The 21295-nt window shown below is 35.1% G+C and overlaps 1 protein-coding gene across 1 annotated transcript in view; it reads right to left on the reverse strand.

Annotated features, from left to right (window-relative positions):
• Positions 1-12747: 12747 nt before the first annotated feature.
• The window catches only part of LOC149777771 (heparan sulfate 2-O-sulfotransferase 1-like), a 161029-nt gene continuing 152481 nt past the window's right edge, over positions 12748-21295 (reverse strand). Inside the window, exons 7-8 of the mRNA XM_089938807.1 lie at positions 18512-18669; positions 12748-13610 (exon numbers count right to left, since the gene is read on the reverse strand). Coding sequence (XP_089794933.1) covers positions 13390-13610; positions 18512-18669 — 379 coding nt within the window. The 3' untranslated portion in view covers positions 12748-13389. The remainder of the gene's footprint in view (positions 13611-18511; positions 18670-21295) is intronic.

Consider the following 21295-nt stretch of genomic DNA (forward strand, 5'->3'; position numbering starts at 1 on the left):
GTCTAGTCACCCCATTTTTGCAATACATGAATTCACTGCCAAATGAACTTAAATGCAAAATTTGACCAAAGTCACATAAGTGTAAAATATGTAATTCACAATGATCTAATTTATACAGAAGGGTATTATATTCTGCAAAGATGTAAGACCCCAAAACCGAACTGTACATAAACGAACTAAATACAAAACAAAATCTAAGTGTGATGGACATAACACGAGTAACACTATACATTCTTCCACATTTGTGGTGGAATGTGGTAAACAAATGTAAGTAATGGAATGAGTGATTAATGTTGAATCTACCCTGTACATTTTGAGTAATTGACTAGTCTTGATATATATATTAACATATATAAGTGAGATATGTATCTGGCTGGAGTAGAAATGATGGAGCTGATGCATACTTTACATGCATCAATGGATTTAAATTAAACTTGAGATTTATCTCCCTTGAAAAATGTCTTCCATCTTTTGGGTAACTTCGCATCCTGTTACCATGGCTACAACACTTCTGGACTACATTTAAATTGGCTACAAGAATAAAGTACAAGTGAACTGCAGAACTCTATGTCTAACCTGAAATGGTATTGTGATGATGTGGGTGATAAACCTGGTCCCATATTTTCAATAGAGAATACTGTGCCTTAACTGAATAATGGTACATTAAGGTACAAACTGAAGAATACCAGGTTAAATCATTTCACATTAGGGTACAAATTTGCAAATACTGGGCCTTAAATTATGGTACATTAGGGTACAAACTGAAGAATACCATGTTAAATTATTTCACATTAGGGTACAAATTTGAGAATACTGTCTTAAATCATGGTACATTAGGGTACAAACTGAAGAATACCAAGCTTCGAATCTTGGTATATTAATTTAGAAACTTAATACCAGGCATTAGGATGCAAACTTAACAATACTGGGCCTTGAACCATGGTACATTAGGGTATAAACTTAAGAATATAGGGCTTTAAATCATGGTACATCAGCATGCACACTAAATGATACAAGCCCTGAATCAAGGTAATGATGAGGTATTATTATTATTATTATTGGGCCTTGAATTTACATCAGGTTCCAACATGAGAATGCCAGACTTTAAATCATGATAGACCTGGGTACAAACTTTAGAATATCAGGCCCTGAATCATGGTACATCAGGGTACAAACTTGAGAATATCAGGCCCTGAATCATGGTACAAACTTGAGAATATCAGGCCCTGAATCATGGTACATCAGGGTACAAACTTGAGAATATCATGTCTTGAATCATGGTACATCAGGGTACAAACATGAGAATATCAGGCCCTGAATCATGGTACATCAGGGTACAAACTTGAGAATATCATGTCTTGAATCATGGTACATCAGGGTACAAACTTGAGAATATCAGGCCCTGAATCATGGTACATCAGGGTACAAACTTGAGAATATCATGTCTTGAATCATGGTACATCAGGGTACAAACTTGAGAATATCAGGCCTTGAATCATGGTACATCAGGGTACAAACTTGAGAATATCAGGCCTTGAATCATGGTACATCAGGGTACAAACTTGAGAATATTAGGCCTTGAATCATGGTACATCAGGGTACAAACTTGAGAATATTAGGCCTTGAATCATGGTACATCAGGGTACAAACTTGAGAATATCATGTCTTGAATCATGGTACATCAGGGTACAAACTTGAGAATATCAGGCCTTGAATCATGGTACATCAGGGTACAAACTTGAGAATATCAAGCCTTGAATCATGGTACATCTGGGTACAAACTTGAGGCATAAATCAATATTGTATTGAGGTTTACTATTTCTGATGCCATTGTGTCCAGAAATGTGATACTTGTATCATGTCATCTGTGAGCAAGACAGTAATTGACACGTGCATCTTTCTGGATTAAAATGCATAATCAATACACTATGTTTGAAAGGCATATAGGTTTATGTATACTACTAAATTTTAAGTTTCTGCTTTACATGTCAAATGAAACGGTGACCAAAAATAATGGTTCAACATGATTTCAAGGGAGGTAAATAATTATGAAAGATTATGACAACAATAGATAGATATATACACACACATTAACATACAGGGACTGATTCTGCATTTTTTCTACAAGGTCTGTTTTGAGAAAGGTGGTTTCTTCTTCCTAAAATAGCCATCTTTTGAATTTTTTTGTTTGAGAAAGGTATATATCAAACTCAAGATGGGGACCCCTTGAAAAAGGCATATATCAAACTCAAAATGGGGACCCCTTGAAAAAGGTAATTATCAAACTCAAAATGGGGACCCCTTGAAAAAGGTAATTATCAAACTCAAAATGGGGACCCCTTCCAAAGACCTTAAATGCATTCCTGATGTAACTGTGTGCTGGACATCTACATAATGCAATTATTATTCACAATTCAATAGTACACTGAATTCAATAGTACACTGAATTCAATAGTACACTGAATTCAACAGTATAATGAATTCAATAGGAAATCTTTCTGACAGACTGAATAATGGATTTGTTAGTTTCTCCTTCTGAACTTGTAAACATTTATGAAACTTTTTTTTATTACAGTATTCCTTTTCAGACATCATATATCACACCACATGCAGTTTACAAACACAATTCACACATCACTATCTTACACAGGTATTCAGTAATGCAAAATCTTTAAATTTACAAGAAAGAATCATGGACTCTTATTTATATGACATAAATTTAACAGAAAATTATTGTATAAAATATCTCACAGCAGAGCAGGACAGGTACATATGTATTTGCTTTTGTATCAGGTCCAAGTGTAAACTGCATAGACCCAGATCTCCTGGGACAGTATGTACTAGCAGATCTGTTTTTATGTGGTTTGTCAGGAGTAATCATTAGAACAAAACAGATTCTGATCTACTGGAACATTATCAATGGCAGATCAGGGTTAATGTTGTTTGAGTTGCACTTTATTATAAGCAATTATACAAAGTAGTATTTAATGTTGCCTGCAATCAACTGCAATGGCCCAAGCCCCACTATCACATCTGACCTAGTTATAATCTACACAATGTGAAAAAAGACCCGTTGATGTGTAAAAAATAATCCCTTACTATATTGCCACTCAGTATAGTGCTGTCCTTTTATAACAAGTCTATGATCATGGATCCATTATATTCTTTGAATTTTGTTTTATTATTGTTGTCCTAATTATCTGAGATAATCTTAGTTTCTGGTCGACTGAAACCAATTATAATGGGATTACATATCATTAAATAACCCAAGATTTGTGTTTTTATCAGCATTATTATGGCATGTACAGTTCTATCAACCCTCACTCATAACACAGGTCACTTGTATGATATTAAAGCAGGAGCATTGTACACTGACAATCAGGGTCTATGCTATTTACCTGAAATCATGGAATGAATGGTGGAGACTGGTTCTGTTGAAACATCCCCCACTAGTACATGTTTTTTTATGGTTATAAAGTAGGATCACTGTACATTGATAGTCATGGTCTATTTTTCTAAATCATGGAATCAACAGTCAAGACTCACATTCTGTTGAAACATTCCTTACTTATAAAAAAAAAGTGCACTGTATACTGACCGATCAGGGTCTATAATGTTTAACATGGACTGAACAGTGAAGACATGTTAACATGGTACATGATGGTAGAAATGAGCATAGTGCCCCTCATTATAACACTCTTCATGCACATACACCTTATATTGAGGTATTTTATAAATAATATTTATATTCAATAATAAAACTGGATCCATGATTATAACTGCCTTAAAAAAGGACTATTATAAAAAAGGGGTTTTATAGTGAGGGAGTACTCTGGTCCATATTATACACAAGAAAAATCGGTGCACCACTGAAAGGTATAACAGTCTCACAAGTGATTTAGAGCAACTGTTCTGAGTAGTTTTTAAAAAAAAATTAGTTACAAAACAAGCTCCTACTGAGTGAAGAAATAAAAAAAAGGAACGAGATAAACATTAAATTCCAATTAAACAATTGGAAAGCTGCACAACATTAAAATTAAAAAATTAATTTTATAATGTGCATGAATGAGGGCAAGAATAAAATGGAATCCAGATATCTGAAATTGTACCTGATATAATTGTGAAAATAAAACTAAATTTTTTTAAAAACAGAACAGTTTTGCATCTTAATGCAAGGCAAAACTGAAGAACACAACCAAGGCAAAGCAAACTGTACTAATCTGAAATTAATATTTAATGGCAATTTACTTTGCATCATATATATAACTTGTTATACTGGTATATAAAACATAACCCTACTTTCATAACATGTCTGAACATTGAATTTGTAGTCAGCTCAAAATGTATAATTGTCAAAAACATGCAACAGGAACATTTTAGAACAATTAATAAATTAACTTAATTAAACCTGACTTAAAGAACACAAAGCCAAAGTCACTTGGTTAGTGGGTCCTTGGGGAAGATACACAGCTCCCATTTCCTCATCATGAAATAGCCAAGGCAACTGGCTTAAAAGAATTTTTTTTAGCCGAGTACACACTTCAGTTGACAGACTTTATGTAAGCAGGGTAATTAAGAAATACAAACCCATATTAATCACTCCCCTACCCATTATTCATTAAAAACCAACATGTCTTTATTCATTATCTTATGCAGAAATCAATGGTTAAAAATGCATGCACAAGTTTAAACCAGACCTGCCTACTAAACAGTCTCAGTAAGGCAGTTAATTTTTTACTGTACCTTGGACCAGTTTTTAGTAAGGTGTAACAAAATATCAAATAACTGCTAATGTCAAGTTGCAAAATATGCATTATTAATACACAAATCAACATATGGCCAATAAATGTAAGCGTTGACTGTTCTGCTTTTTTTCCCTCATGAATATGAATAAACATTTCCAAATTCTACATTCCCTGTCTAAATGTCACTGAATCTTACTTTCCTTGTCTAAACAGCCCCATATCCTACATTCCCTGTCTAAATGTCACCAAATTCTACATTCCCTATCTAAATGTCACTGAATCTTACTTTCCCTGTCTAAACAGCCCCATATCCTACATTCCCTGTCTAAACAGCCCCATATCCTACATTCCCTATCTAAATGTCACCAAATTCTACATTCCCTATCTAAATGTCACTGAATCTTACTTTCCCTGTCTAAACAGCCCCATATCCTACATTCCCTATCTAAATGTCACCAAATTCTACACTCCCTATCTAAATGTCACTGAATCTTACTTTCCCTGTCTAAACAGCCCCATATCCTACATTCCCTATCTAAATGTCACCAAATTCTACACTCCCTATCTAAATGTCACTGAATCTTACTTTCCCTGTCTAAACAGCCCCATATCCTACATTCCCTTTTTACGTGTCCCCAAATCCAACATTTCCTTTCTAAATATCATCAAATCCTATAGTCCATTTCTTAACATCCTCAATTCTAACTGTCCCCAAATCCTAATTTACTTTCTAAACATCCCTCTATTCTGAAGGATAATATTAATTTGTCCCTTTAATGACATATCTTTGCTGGACTGCTCCAGTGGCCTAAGTGGCTAGAGCATCTGCCTCAGATGTGGGAGGTTGTGCGTTCGAACCCCAGCCGAGTCATACCAAAGACTTATAAAAATGGTACTAACAGCTGCCTCGCTTGGTGCTCAGCATTAAAAAGTTAATGTTAGGACAGGCTGGCCTGGTGTCTGGTTAATGTGACTGGGTGGGACATCATGCTACATGTCTGTGGCATGATGCCCCAGTACTAGATATCACTATAAACTGCCACACTCCAGACATCATAGTGACTGAAAAATTGTTAAAGGCTATGTTGAAAATCCAATTCACACACACACATACACATGCACACACATCTTTACCAATGGGTGCCATTAGCTTTTTTCTAATGCAAGGAATGTGATGAAAAATAATCAGACATGTAATGACGTTGTCTAAGAAACTCCCATAATTTTGGGTCATAATACATATACAGCACCTTGGACCAGCCGTGTGTATTGATGTTGACTAGGACAGTCCCATCCTTTTGGGTCAATGTATGTAAGCAGGATATTGGACCAGCCGTGTGTATTGATGTAGGCTAGAAAAGTCCCATCTCTTTGGGTCAATGTACATAAGCAGGATATTGGACCAGCCATGTGTATCGATGTTGACTAGGATAGTTCGATCCTTTTGGGTAAATGTACGTAAGCAGGATGTTGGACCAGCCGTGTGTATTGATGTAGGCTAGAAAAGTCCCATCTTTTTGGGTCAATGTACATAAGCAGGATATTGGACCAGCCATGTGTATCGATGTTGACTAGGAAAGTCCCATCTTTTTGGGTCAATGTACATAAGCAGGATATTGGACCATCCATGTGTATCGATGTTGACTAGGAAAGTCCCATCTTTTTGGGTCAATGTACGTAAGCAGGATATTGGACCAGCCATTTGTATCGATGTTGACTAGGACAGTCCGATCCTTTTGGGTAAATGTACATAAGCAGGATGTTGAACCAGCCGTGTGTATTGATGTAGGCTAGAAAAGTCCCATCTTTTTGGGTCATAGTACATAGGCAGAACGTTGGACCAGCCATGTGTATTGATGTGGGCTAGGAAACTCCTATCCTTCTGGGTCATGATACATAAGTGGGACCCTGTATTATTATGACTCTTGGTTCAGTCTTCCCATTTCCACACCAATCCATACAATGAAAGTTAATTATTTCCATCATGTTGTCACCGATGAGGGCCAGGTAACCTACGATTTCACAACTCTGGTTCAGGACTGTTTAGTCTGTTGTCTCACCATGCATGTCTGCTCTTAGAATGCCAAACAAAAATAGACTCTTGACATAATCAATTCGGCACTTTGACATCGCCCCACTTTGTACCAAGATCAGAAAGCAGCCAATGATATCACAGTATAAATTATAGCCAATAGCGAGTAAAATGATTGCTGGTTACCTGCCCTCCTGACAATAGTGTAGTATGTCTGAAAACCAGTCCAGGTGTTATTTAAACATCTGCTAATGGAAATCACAAGTAATGCAAATAAACTCTACAAAACCTTGCATTCCATTCCAATAAGATTGACAAAAGCTCAGATTCACAAATTACACAACAAAATAATAAATACAAATCTGTTAATACTTTTTTTCTATATATCTACAGCTATACCACAATCAACAAAAATAGGAGACATAAAATACTTTGGTTTTGATCCCCATGCTCATGAAATACAAATAAAAATAAAATAAAATTAAATTCTTTATATATTAACAAAGACTATATTCAGTAAAAAAAATGTTTGGCAAAAATAAACAGAAGTATTCAAAATACTTAGGTCTTCCAAGGTTTGTTTTAAGGAGTCAGCTGGTGGGGTGGGGAAACAGTTTCAAGATTAGACTGTGAATAATTTAAGGTTTTTGAAGCCTTTCCTTCATTTCTCAACAGAGAATGTATAACACCATTCATAACATAATTCAGAGGCTACATTTTACAGACAGTTTCCTATTGAAATATTTCTGGTGTGCCGGAAGTAATAAACACTCACTTAACAATAAGCAGGGAGGTTACCAATTTAGGGTCAAATTTATTTCCACTATGTTTTCAAACTTGAGTTAGGTCACCTGATATAAAAAAAATTAAAATTATATTTATTAGAAACGCACAGTTATAACAGATGACTTGACTGCTTTGTCCAAAAAATCTTTGACACTTGTCATCTTCATCTAGTGCTTTATATCCATTACGTGCAAATCTAGATCAAAGCCAACAAGAGATGTACAGGAAATGCAGCATTATAGAGTACTTGAAATAATGTAAACCATTTTTTCTGAATGTTGTTTACTTTCTGACAGTTCTACAGGATGGCATCTGTGAAATAAATCAACACAAAATTGTTTCACACCTGGAAAACATGAATCTTGGAACCTGCAAACAACAGTACCTTTATGATAAGCTGATGGAAAAAGAAAAGCCACTTTTGAACTATTTTGCTTTCCATTTGTGACTTGTACATAACAGTCTGTTTGGAGTGCCTGAACCTTTCTGCAATGGACTGAAGAGTAAGAAATACTCATAAATTTTATGGAAATGAATAAACTAGGGCATCTGGATTATCTGCACCCTACCACTCATAAAAAACCTAATCTGTAGGTTTAACTCCAATAAATAACCAAGAAAGCAACACTTAAAGGTTGAACCTAGAAAACACTTATTAAAATAGATTTTGATATAAATCAGAGATGAATATCATAACTTATTCACTGCATCAGCAAAACATTTGTCATCTACACATCCTATACTACCTAATATGATCACTGTGATCTACACATCCTATATTACCTAATATGATCACTGTCATCTACACATTCTATACTACCTAATATGAATAGTATCATCTACACATCCTATACTACCTAATATGATCACTGTGATCTACACATCCTACATTACCTAATATGATCAGTCATATACACATTCTATACTACCTAATATGAATAGTGTCATCTACACATCCTATACTACCTAATATGATCACTGTTATCTACACATCCTATATTACCTAATATGACCACTGTCATCTACACATTCTATACTACCTAATATGAATAATATCATGTACACATCCTATACTACCTAATATGATCACTGTTATCTACACATCATATACTACCTAATATGAATAGTGTGATTTACACATCTTATACTTCCAAATATGATCACTGTTATCTACACATCCTATATTACCTAATATGATCCATATTACCTAATATTATAAATGTCTAAAATTAAGTGTTGATAAGAGTTATATTACAAGGAGAAATGACTGACAGATGGACTTATCCAATGAAAATGTATGGATAAAGTACTGATAGAAATGTTTGACCTAAAATTCAGAAAGAGGCTCACAAATAACAGAACTTTGACCATGAAGCACTTTGTGAATGATACATCCCAAATGACATGGCAATACTTTTTCTAAGATGACTAGTTTACATACATTTTCTAAGATGACTGGTTTACAAACATTTTCTAAGGTGACTGGTTTACAAACACTTTCTAAGGTGACTGGTTTACAAACATCTTCTAATGTGACTGGTTTACAAACATTTGTGAATGACAAAGTTTTCAACTATGTTATGGAAACCAATCTCCAGTAGAATGACAAATGTCTCTAACTGGAAGCAAATATATTACGCATGTATGTACATAATGTAAGTATAGGGTATATGGCACTTTGGCACAATACTGGCTATACACAAGTAAATGCTACATACCAAATATGGTGAAGTCAAAAGCGCACCAAAATTCCTAGAAGATAAACCAATCCAACTGCAGTAACTATGCACCAAAAGACAAGAAAAAAATCTTGAAGAAGGCATACAAAACAAAGTGGCAAAGTCCCTGATATAGACCAAAATCTTCCTCTTCAAACTACACTCTATAAAAGAGTTCAGGACCATCTTTGGCAGACCATCATCATAAAAGACCATCTCTGCTGGAATAGCATTACTACAAGACCATCCCAAGATGAGTCTCAACAAAGGATTCATCCCAACAAGATCACTTTGGGTTGAATATCAGGATCCAACTAGACAATATCAGGTTGAATATCAGGATCCAACTAGACAATATCAGTATCCAACTAGACAATATCAGGTTGAATATCAGCATCCAACTAGACAATATCAGGTTGAATATCAGTATCCAACTAGACAATATCAGGTGGAATATCAGGATCCAACTAGACAATATCAGGTTGAATATCAGGATCCAACTAGACAATATCAGGTTGAATATCAGGATCCAACTAGACAATATCAGTATTCATCTAGACAATATCAGGTTGAATATCAGTATCCAACTAGACAATATCAGGTTGAATATCAGTATCCAACTAGACAATATCAGGTGGAATATCAGTATCCAACTAGACAGCATCAGGTTGAATATCAGTATCCAACTAGACAATATCAGGTTGAATATCAGTATCCAACTAGACAATATCAGGTGGAATATCAGTATCCAACTAGACAATATCAGGTGGAATATCAGGATCCAACTAGACAATATCAGTATCCAACAAGACAATACCAGGTGGAATGTCAGTATCCAACTAGACAATATCAGGTGGAATATCAGGATCCAACTAGACAATATCAGGTGGAATAACAGTATCCAACTAGACAATATCAGGTTGAATATCAGCATCCAACTAGACAATATCAGGATCCAACTAGACAATATCAAGTGGAATATCAGGATCCAACACAACCATCTCAGATGGAATATTGGAACGTAACAAGACTATCCCAGGTGCAACATGAGGACCCAACAAGACCATCTCAGGTGGAATATTTGGACCCAACTAGGCCACCTCAGGTAGAATAAAGGACCCAACAAGACCATGTCAGGTAGAATATTTGGACCCAAATAGGCCACCTCAGGTAGAATATTTGGACTCAAATAGGCCACCTCAGGTAGAATATTTGGACCCAAATAGGCCACCTCAGGTAGAATAACAGGACCCAACAAGACCATGTCGGGTAGAATATTTGGACACAACTAGACCAGCTCAGGTGGAATATTTGGACACATCTAGACAATCTTAGGTAGAATAACAGGGCCCAACAAGACCATCTCAGGTGGAATATTTGGACACAACTAGACCATGTCAGGTAGAATATTTGGACACAACAAGACCATCTCAAATGGAATATCAGGACCCAACAAGAACATCTCAGGTGGAACCTCACCACAGGAAGCATCCCAAGCCATACAATCTTCATTACTTGCCTCTTACATCACGCAGGAGGCTGCATTTGGTTTGTTCTACATCTCAGAGTGTGATAGCATATTCCGAATCACCTAAATAGCGCAAAGTCCCTGACAGCAGCGTTATACATAAAATACAGTGATACATATTATATTTTTAAAATACAGTGATATATATTATATTTTGTTCTCATATGTTTAAATGAATTAAACTTGAAATCTATTTAGTCCATCAAGTCAAAAAATTAACAACAGATGCAAAAATTAAAAGTAATGGTCAGTTTAACAATGTAAATTTCTATTTAGAAAACATTAGTTTAGCATTTGCCCTATATTCATGAATATAAATAAAAATCTATACATGCAATCAGTCTGTATTTATTCTTTTTATAAATGTGTTTGTCAACCAACTAATTTTTTTATAAAAAGCAGTTTGCCACACTCTCCAAAATTAATGTGTCATATTGGATTTATATTTGTTTTTATTAAGTGTGATTTAGTTTCAACACAGCACATGCATTTTGTACAAAGACATTCAGATTTGTAAAACTGTCAATCAAGGGTTGATCTTCAGCCTTTATCATATGTGTCTGCTTCAGACAATCACTATTCCTTTTATACTCCTCCCCCAACCCCTTCTTTATTCCATCAGAGCTTCTGTATACCTCTTTTGAGAATTATTAAAAAATCAAAACTTTACTGTGGCAAACACCACATTTTTCCTGAATTCTATTTCTGCGTTTCTCATCAAAGTTAAACTGAGGAGATAATAAATACTACTAGTGTAATCATCCCCATCTAGTGTAATTAACCCAATCTAGTGTAATTATTCCAATCTAGTGTAACACTAGTGTAATTATCCCCATCTAGTGTAATTAACCCAATCTAGTGTAATTATCCCAATCTAGTGTAACACTAGTGTAATTATCCCCATCTAGTGTAATGATCCCCATCTAGTGTAATGCTACTATCAAGTGTAATTATCCCCAGCTAGTGTAATTATCCCCATCTAGTGTAATTATCCCCATCTAGTGCAATTATCATTATCTAGTGTAAACTAGTGTAAATATTTCCATCTAGTGTAACATTACTATCAAGTATAATTATCCCCATCATGTGTAACATCAGTGTAATTATCTCCATTTAGTGTAACACTACTATCAAGTGTAATTATCCCCATCTAGTGTAATTATCCCCATCTAGTGTAACACTAGTGTAATTATCTCCATCTAGTGTAGCACTACTATCAAGTGTAATTATCCCGATCTAGTGTAATTATTCCCATCTAGTGTAATTATCCCCATCTAGTTTAATTATTCCCATTTAAAAGTCATCATCATAGGTAATTTATTTTTATAAAATCCAACTAGTTTAGAATGTTTGTTTTAGTTATGCCTGTCACAATCACTCCAGTTGTTCATCACTGGGATGGAATTGATATAAAATGTATTTATTTCTTGACCTTTTGGTAACAAAGGTGTCTTCTTAAGTTAAAACATTTAATTCCCTACAGCACATCTCAAGGAGCTGCTTAACAATCATTATCTTTGGAATGCCAACACAAGGCATACATCCCAAGTCTCACTTCAATTAATCTCACGATGTCAAAACCAGTGCTACCCTGATTATCGCTGATTGTAAGCTCATTGATGTTCCTGTACACGTTTAAAGGGCCCTAGGTCTATAGCACTTGCCTTTACAGATCACTCACACATCTATCCAGGTGAATTTGGGTCAAGGTTCAACCAACATGGGTATGTGAGAAAGTCTGCCAGTAGCTTCCCATGGGTTGGTAGTTCTTCCTGGGTTCTTCCTTCACCGAGTATACTGGCTGCCATGTATAGCATGTCATGTGCTGAAAATGGTGTTAAAACCACACCCCTAAACCCCAAATGATACACATATGTAAATAACATGCAGCTAGCTTCAAACAGTACATATTCAGGTCTGTTGTTTAAAAATGGTCCATAGATCAGGCTTCACACTGCTAACTCAATAAACAAGGCAGCAACTAAGACCCTGATTAGCTGATGCACTACACAACAGCAGACCTGTGTTTATGCTGTTCACAGTTGCTTCATACATGGGTACATTGTGCAGACTGGATGACCATAGAAGTTCTTAAAGGATAGATGGCAAGACAAAAATGAACCACTTTTCTCAAGGTCTCCACCATTTCTCAATCACTTGAACAATTACATTATTAGATAGAGGTAATTAAAGAAAAGGCAATAAAGCACTAAAATGAACCATAAAACATCTGAGGTATATTCTGGCATGAATTATCTTATCTTAATGTCTCAATTCATGCTTTATTCATGGGTACCAATTCTTGTGGATTTTATAGAGGCCAAAAACACAAATTAACATATTTAATTTAAGATTCTTTGACATAATTAATGTCATTTCTCAGTTACATTTCACCTAATTTAAGTTAAACAAGCAGCATTTTCTTCCAAAATCAAAAATGATACCTATCACAAGAAGTGAATTAACAATATTTCTTAACATCATTCTCTCACTCTTTTACAGACACAAACATGCACAGTTACTATACACTACACTGGCAGCTACATGTACAGAAAATATCACTCTATCCTTAGCTAATATTCATCTTGGACGAATTTTTTCATATGTAAAGCGTTTTCCTTTTGGTACATAAGAACCATCCACAATTTCAAAAATTTGATTTTTAATAAAATGAAACTGTTCCACTGCAAATTCATAGAATTCATTCTCCATCTTCCACACTGTGGATTCTTGAATTTTGGCAATAGTTTCTGGCTTGGGAGTAATTTTTACAGCTGTTTTACGCAAATGGGAATGATGACCTGAAAAGAAAGGTAAATAAAATTACATCCTTTTAAACAAAATGATCTGCTTCAAATTTCCTACAAATCTCTCTCACTATAGAGCCCTTCTTTATAACACTTCCATTTCATTAGGTGGTGGTAAAATTATGTATCATGTACCTCATCATAAGGTGGTCTCATTCGACAGTGGTATAATGAGGGAATACATTATTAATCATGGATTATCATATATACTCACTTATAAGTAAAATCAACTGCGAACAAGACAGACCCTGATCTGCTGTCACATAATATGCAAGCAGATCAGAGTATTTTTTGTCTATTCTACTGATTACTTCTACGAAACTGCACGGACACTGGTCTGTCAGTGCATTATATTATGGTGGATCTGGGTCAGTACAGTTTGGAGTTTGATCCATAATCAAGTACTGAAGGTACCAGTTTTACGGATTTCATGAATTATATAAAATACAAATTTATAGACCCAACAAGCAATGATCCCTTTTAAGAAACTATACAGCCCTCAACCCCAACCCGTAAGAATAAACGAATTCACGGCATTATGAGACAGTAAGACTATATGGAAAATCAATAAATGAACAGTTTCACTTGAAACACATGCAAAACTTCAACAGTAACTTAATACAGCTTGGTGGTGTACGTAAATAAGTCATAATTTATGGATGGTGTTATCTTTTTCATCCCAAGGCAGTGCTCAAAGAAAAACTCTTTTAGACACAGGCCCTGGGCTAGTGACTTAAAAAACATCACAAGCCCTGACTGAAACTCCAGACTACAATTTCCATATGCCAAAAATTGAACCCTTGTATTATTATTTGTCACACAACATTACAATTTCTAAAATTCAGATATAAATTTAATACGGATCAAAGGGGTTTGAAAGTAATGCAATTATCAATAGTGTTCATCACTAGTGACTGGATGGTCCAGGTGTTCAAACGTCTCTGCTGGATTCTCTGGAGTGAATCCTGGTCTTTATCAAGTTGACATATGTTGATATTTTGCAGTGTGTGCCAATAATTAATGGCCTTCCCCCTTATTTTTTTTACTTTTACTGTGTTGACCAGTTCTGAAATTTATTTTTGTTGGGCTTTGCCGATAGTTATATATTCCTAAATGGCTAAAAATAATTAATCACACTTGAATGCTGTTCTCACAATTTAAATGATCATGCTTTGCTTTTTATATACGTAGTAAAATCATACTTCAAAGAAATGTTGCCAAACTCGATTTATTGGGCTGTTCCATGTCTTGATCATACCTATGCAAATTAACACAACGGTCTCGCTTACTGCAGTCTTCAAATACATCACACTAGCTGTTGACAGCCAATTAAGTAATACGTATGTGAAATGGTGGTTTATACCCAACTTATTTGCCTTTTAATTGTTACTTAAACTGCCCAAAGGATAGTTTTACATCAGCTCCAATCATGACTGTTTACCATTGATACATGCTACATGACTGTTTACTGTGGATACATACTACATGACTGTTTACCATTGATACATACTACATGACCGTTTACTGTTGATACATACTACATGACTGTTTACCGTTGATAAATACTACATGACTGTTTACTGTTGATACATACTACATGACTGTTTACTGTTGATACATACTACATGACTGTTTACTGTTGATACATACTACATGACTGTTTACTGTTGATACATACTACATGACTGTTTACTGTTGATACACACTACATGACTGTTTACCGTTGATACATACTACATGACCATTTACTGTTGATACATACTACATGACCGTTTACTGTTGATACATACTACATGACTGTTTACTGTTGATACATACTACATGACTGTTTACTGTTGATACATACTACATGACTGTTTACTGTTGATACATACTACATGACTGTTTACCATTGATACATACTACATGACTGTTTACTGTTGATACATACTACATGACTGTTTACCATTGATACATACAACATGACTGTTTACTGTTGATACATACATGACCATTTACTGCTGATACATACTACATGACTGTTTACTGTTGATACATACTACATGACTGTTTACTGTTGATACATACTACATGACTGTTTACTGTTGATACACACTACATGACTGTTTACTGTTGATACATGCTACATGACTGTTTACTGTTGATACATACTATATGACTGTTTACTGTTGATACATACTACATGACTGTTTACTGTTGATACATACTACATGACTGTTTACTGTTGATACATACTACATGACTGTTTACTGTTGATACATAATACATGACTGTTTACTGTTGATACATACTACATGACTGTTTACTGTTGATACATACTACATGACTGTTTACCATTGATACATACTACATGACTGTTTACTGTTGATACATACTACATGACTGTTTACTGTTGATACACACTACATGACTGTTTACCATTGATACATACTACATGACTGTTTACTGTTGATACATACTACATGACTGTTTACTGTTGATACATACTACATGACTGTTTACTGTTGATACATACTACATACTACATGACTGTTTACTGTTGATACATACTACATGACTGTTTACTGTTGATACATGCTACATGACTGTTTACTGTTGATACATAATACATGACTGTTTACTGTTGATACATGCTACATGACTGTTTACCACTGATACATAATACATGACTGTTTACCATTGATACATACTACATGACTGTTTACCACTGATACATGCTACAGGACTGTACCGTTTATAGATGCTAAATGACTGTTTACCGTTTATACATGCTACATGTAACAGGCATATAATGAAAATGTTTTTTTCCTTCTATTTTTGAAGATTACTGAAAACTGTATTTTCTTGAAACACAACCATGTCAAGGGGTTTGGGAATAAAAAATCATGTTTTCAGCATGAAACACCATGTTCAATTGATTAAAATCAGGTCTACACTTCATGTAGGACAGTGGTTATCTGAACTTAATCAGACTGCACCATGGTACGGGATTAAGTCAACATCTTGAAAATACATTTCCGCATTTCATCAATGTGATCAATGTTTACTCTGGCAAATTTATTTTTATTTGACAAGCATGATGTGCACCTATCTTATAATACAGGATGGGCCCAATCTGAAATTGTAGAGGTCCTGGGAATTGGGTTATCAGATTTTTTAGCACTGCAAGGCCATTTTACAAAACAGTGTGAATATTGTCAGTCCATAGCCAAATAATTGACATGATGCTCTTAACAGGTAAAGTATTGTGTAACAAAAGCCATAAAAACAGAAAAAACAAAAGCCCAACTAGTTACAGCAAAACAAAAATGAGCAGGGCTAGATCACTACAAGCTTCTAGTTTTATTTGACCATGTGAACCTTAATATGACCTCTCATGATAAAATTCCTGGTGTATTTATGTATAACAATCTTACCTGTCTATTCATATTAAACATGTTTCTAAAAAGGTTAATTCTTATCTTTGGCTACTCAAGAAAATCAAAACATACATTCCATTTCACCTTTATACTGTCATCTTTTACAAAAGTTATCTTCAGCCATATCGGGACTATCGTAATGTAAGTTGGGGTAATACCTCTAATTCAAACGTAACAAAACTTTTAAGACTCCAAAAGAGGGCATGCCATTTGAATAATATAAAATACTAATACATGAAAGTATATTTCCTAGAAAGGCCAAATGTACGAGCAATATATCCATAAAAGCCATTCCTGTCGACCTAAGCAATATCATTCACCAGAGAGATGCTGATGGTACTACGAATGTAAGGTCCATAAGAGGTAAAAATTACATTACACCAAGGCCAAAGAAGGAATTGTTTTAAAGAAGTTTTCAATATACTGGTCCACTGGTATGGAAAAACATTAATTTTCCAGTTACATAAGGCAGGTTTCTAGCATTGTTCTTTTCATAATTGATGTCTCAAATGGATGAAATCTTAAGAAAGTACATGTATTAACTGCACACTGATTTTGCACTTTTGGGAATGTTTACTCTTTTGCTTGGAACTAAATGGTCTTCTGAAATATTGAATGGATCCCAAGTCTGAATGATCAAGACACTTATCATGCCTTTGAGATTGTTTATAGTAGCTTGGTGACCAAACACAACTAAGGATTTTGTATTATTCAGTTTCTATTGATCAAAAATGTGCCATGACAACTGTGCTTTTGGCTGCCTCAGTATGTGGACAACTTTGGACTGAATGAGTAAAATTTAATATTGTTTTTGGTTACTTTCAACACATCTGAAAATTTCTTAATGCATTTGTATTGCATTTACTTGTGTAAAACATGCTGTGATGTTGATCCACAGTACAAGACATGCTGTTTATCAACAATTCTGTAGTATTGTGATGTACATCCACTGTATGTACATACACTGTATGTAACGACTCTGATATTTTATGATGTACACCGACTGTATGCAACATGCTGATCAACAACTCTGTTATTATGATGTATATCTATTGTAGGGTCCTGACTGTGGACAATGCCAACGAAAAAGCAACCTGTGAATATGGCTCATCTAATTATTCTAACATCTTATATTTTAGGGGTCATAGTCAGAATTGTTTTTATATATATATATATATATATATATATATATATATATATATATATATATATATATATAGTGATATGTGGCAATGGCAGAAAAATGTATAAGGCATAAATGGAATTTACCATAGGAATGGCAATGCCATTTGTTGGCATAACAGGAATTTAACATGGGTCACAGTCACGCCATGGGGTCTATAGGGACAAAAGGGTTTTACTGGGACAAACAAAACATATATATACACAAAACAAACAAATAATTACATAACACTGAAGATGACAATGACTCACTATCAATTAAATACATGCTCAACCGAACCATCTTTTACATACCATTACTATATAAATCTGTGGCACCCCTAAAGAACCTTGGAAGAGTGGCCTCAAGGACGGCAATAAAATCACTCAGCTCTTCCGTGATTCCCACCACAAAATAATTATTAACTAAATTGTGCTTTGCTTCTTCTAGAGCCCACCTGCTGCCGGAGTTTCTGAAAATACAAATTTAGAAAGTGCCTTTTAATATTAAACTTTGAACATGTGTTTTGTTCTCTGGTACTAAATCTGGAGGATAACATCTCCACAGAGACAGCACTGTTGCTCCACAGAGACTAACTTCATCTTCAACAGCACTGCAATGCTCTAAAGAGACTAATTTCATCTTTAACAGCACTGCAATGCTCCACAGAGATTAATATCCTCTTTGACAGCACTGTAATGCTCCAAGAGACTTTGATTTCATGTTTCACAGAACTGCAATGCTCCAAGAGACTTTGATTTCATGTTTGACAGCACTGCAATGCTCTAAAGAGACTCGGATTTCATGTTTCACAGAACTGAAATGCTTTACAGAGACTACTTTTATGTTTGACAGCACTGTAATGCTCCACAGACATTGATTTCATGTTTGACAGCACTGTAATGCTCCACAGACATTGATTTCATGTTTGACAGCACTGTAATGCTCCACAGAGACATTTATTTCATGTCTGACAGCACTGTAATGCTCCACAGACATTGATTTCATGTTTGACAGCACTGTAATGCTCCACAGAGACATTTATTTCATGTTTGACAGAACTGTAATGCTCCACAGACATTGATTTCATGTTTGACAGCACTGTAATGCTCCACAGACATTGATTTCATGTTTGACAGCACTGTAATGCTCCACAGACATTGATTTCATGTTTGACAGAACTGTAATGCTCCACAGAGACATTTATTTCACGTTTGACAGCACTGTAATGCTCCACAGACATTGATTTCATGTTTGACAGCACTGTAATGCTCCACAGACATTGATTTCATGTTTGACAGCACTGTAATGCTCCACAGAGACATTTATTTCATGTTTGACAGCACTGTAATGCTCCACTGAGACTTTGATTTCATGTTTGACAGCACTGTAACGCTCCACAGAGACTTTGATTTCCATGTTTCAGAGCACTGTAATGCTCCACTGAGAAACGTATTTCATGTTTCACAGAACTGCAATGATCTGAAAGTGATATGGTAATGAAGCAAGACTAATGTGTTTGGTCCACAAGACACAGCACAGTAGCTGATCTGCAAAGATCTAATGGAACTGAACCCATACCTTTCTCATTATCAGTTTAATGCCTTAACAACCAAGCCACTGCAGCTCTCTCTCTCTGTTATTATATTCTCTTATAGCGTTTTTAAGGAAGACTGCTTTGGTGATATCAGTGCCTACTGCATGATTCACAATGTCATGACTAATATAGTTTCTTGTGTACAGTGTACTTAAATTTGTTTGCTTTTGTAATATCAATGCCTACTGCAACATTCAAAATTATGTCAGTCCTGTATGCTAAACTGTTAATGGTGTTGACCCAGATCTGTTAGCACATAATGTGCTGGTAAATGTAACTAGGATTTCAAGTTTAACCCTGATCTGCCAGCACTATATGTGATAGATTTAGACTTTGGTCTACACTGTTCAGCACCATTTATACACTCATAAATAGATACCTCCTCCAAAGCGAGGGAATCCAATGTATCCCATGTGGCATTTCCCAATCCAATATATCCCATTATGACATTCCCCAATCCAGTGTATTCCATGTGAGATTTCCCAATCCCATATATCCGATATGACATTTCCCAATCACAATGTATCCCATGTGACATTTTCCAATCTAATTTATCCCATGTGACCTTTCCCAATCCAGTATATTCCATGTGACATTTCCCAAACCAATATATCCCATATGACATTTCATGATCACAATGTGTATCCCATGTGACATTTCCCAATTCAGTGTATTCCATGTTAGATTTCCCAATCTGATATATCCCGTATGAAATTTCCTGATCACAATGTATCCCATGTGAGATTTCCCAATCTGATGAATCCCATGACATTTCCCTATTACAATTTATCCCATGAAAAATTTCCGAATCTGAATGTATCGTATCCCATGAGTAATTTTCGAATCCGAATGTATCCCATGTTACATTTCCCTATCATAATGTATCCCATGACAAATTTCCAAATCTGATGAATCCCATTATTTCATTTCTCAATCCATTGTATTCCATATGAAATTTCTCAATTACAATGTATCCCATGTGGAGAGATCCTGCCAAGATTTTATATAAAGGGGGAACACCCCCAACCCCAATAAGGGGGAATGGGAAACACTTTGCCATTTATTTTGCAGAAATAAGATTTGTATGTGCTATTTCACTTTATGGGAGGACATCAGGGTAACATTTTTAATGTTCCCCTTCACATAATGGGTCACCATTGTGGTTACACTTTTTAAAGTGCCCTTTCACAGAATGTGTGATAATCAATGGTACACAGAATGGGAGACCATCAAGTTTACATTTTTGTATGTACACTTTCACAGAATGGGAGACCATCAAGTTTACATTTTTTTATGTACACCTTCACAGAATGGGAGACCTTCAAGTTTACATTTTTTTATGTACACTTTCACAGAATGGGAGACCATCAAGTTTACATTTTTTTATGTACACTTTCACAAAATGGGAGACCATCAAGTTTACATTTTTTAATGTACACTTTCACAGAATGGGTGACCATCAAGTTTACATCTATGTACATTTTCACAGAATGGGAGACCT

Source organism: Sinohyriopsis cumingii, chromosome 17 (genome assembly GCF_028554795.1).
Source record: "Sinohyriopsis cumingii isolate HCF-2022 chromosome 17, ASM2855479v2, whole genome shotgun sequence".
Classification (NCBI taxonomy): domain Eukaryota; kingdom Metazoa; phylum Mollusca; class Bivalvia; order Unionida; family Unionidae; genus Sinohyriopsis; species Sinohyriopsis cumingii.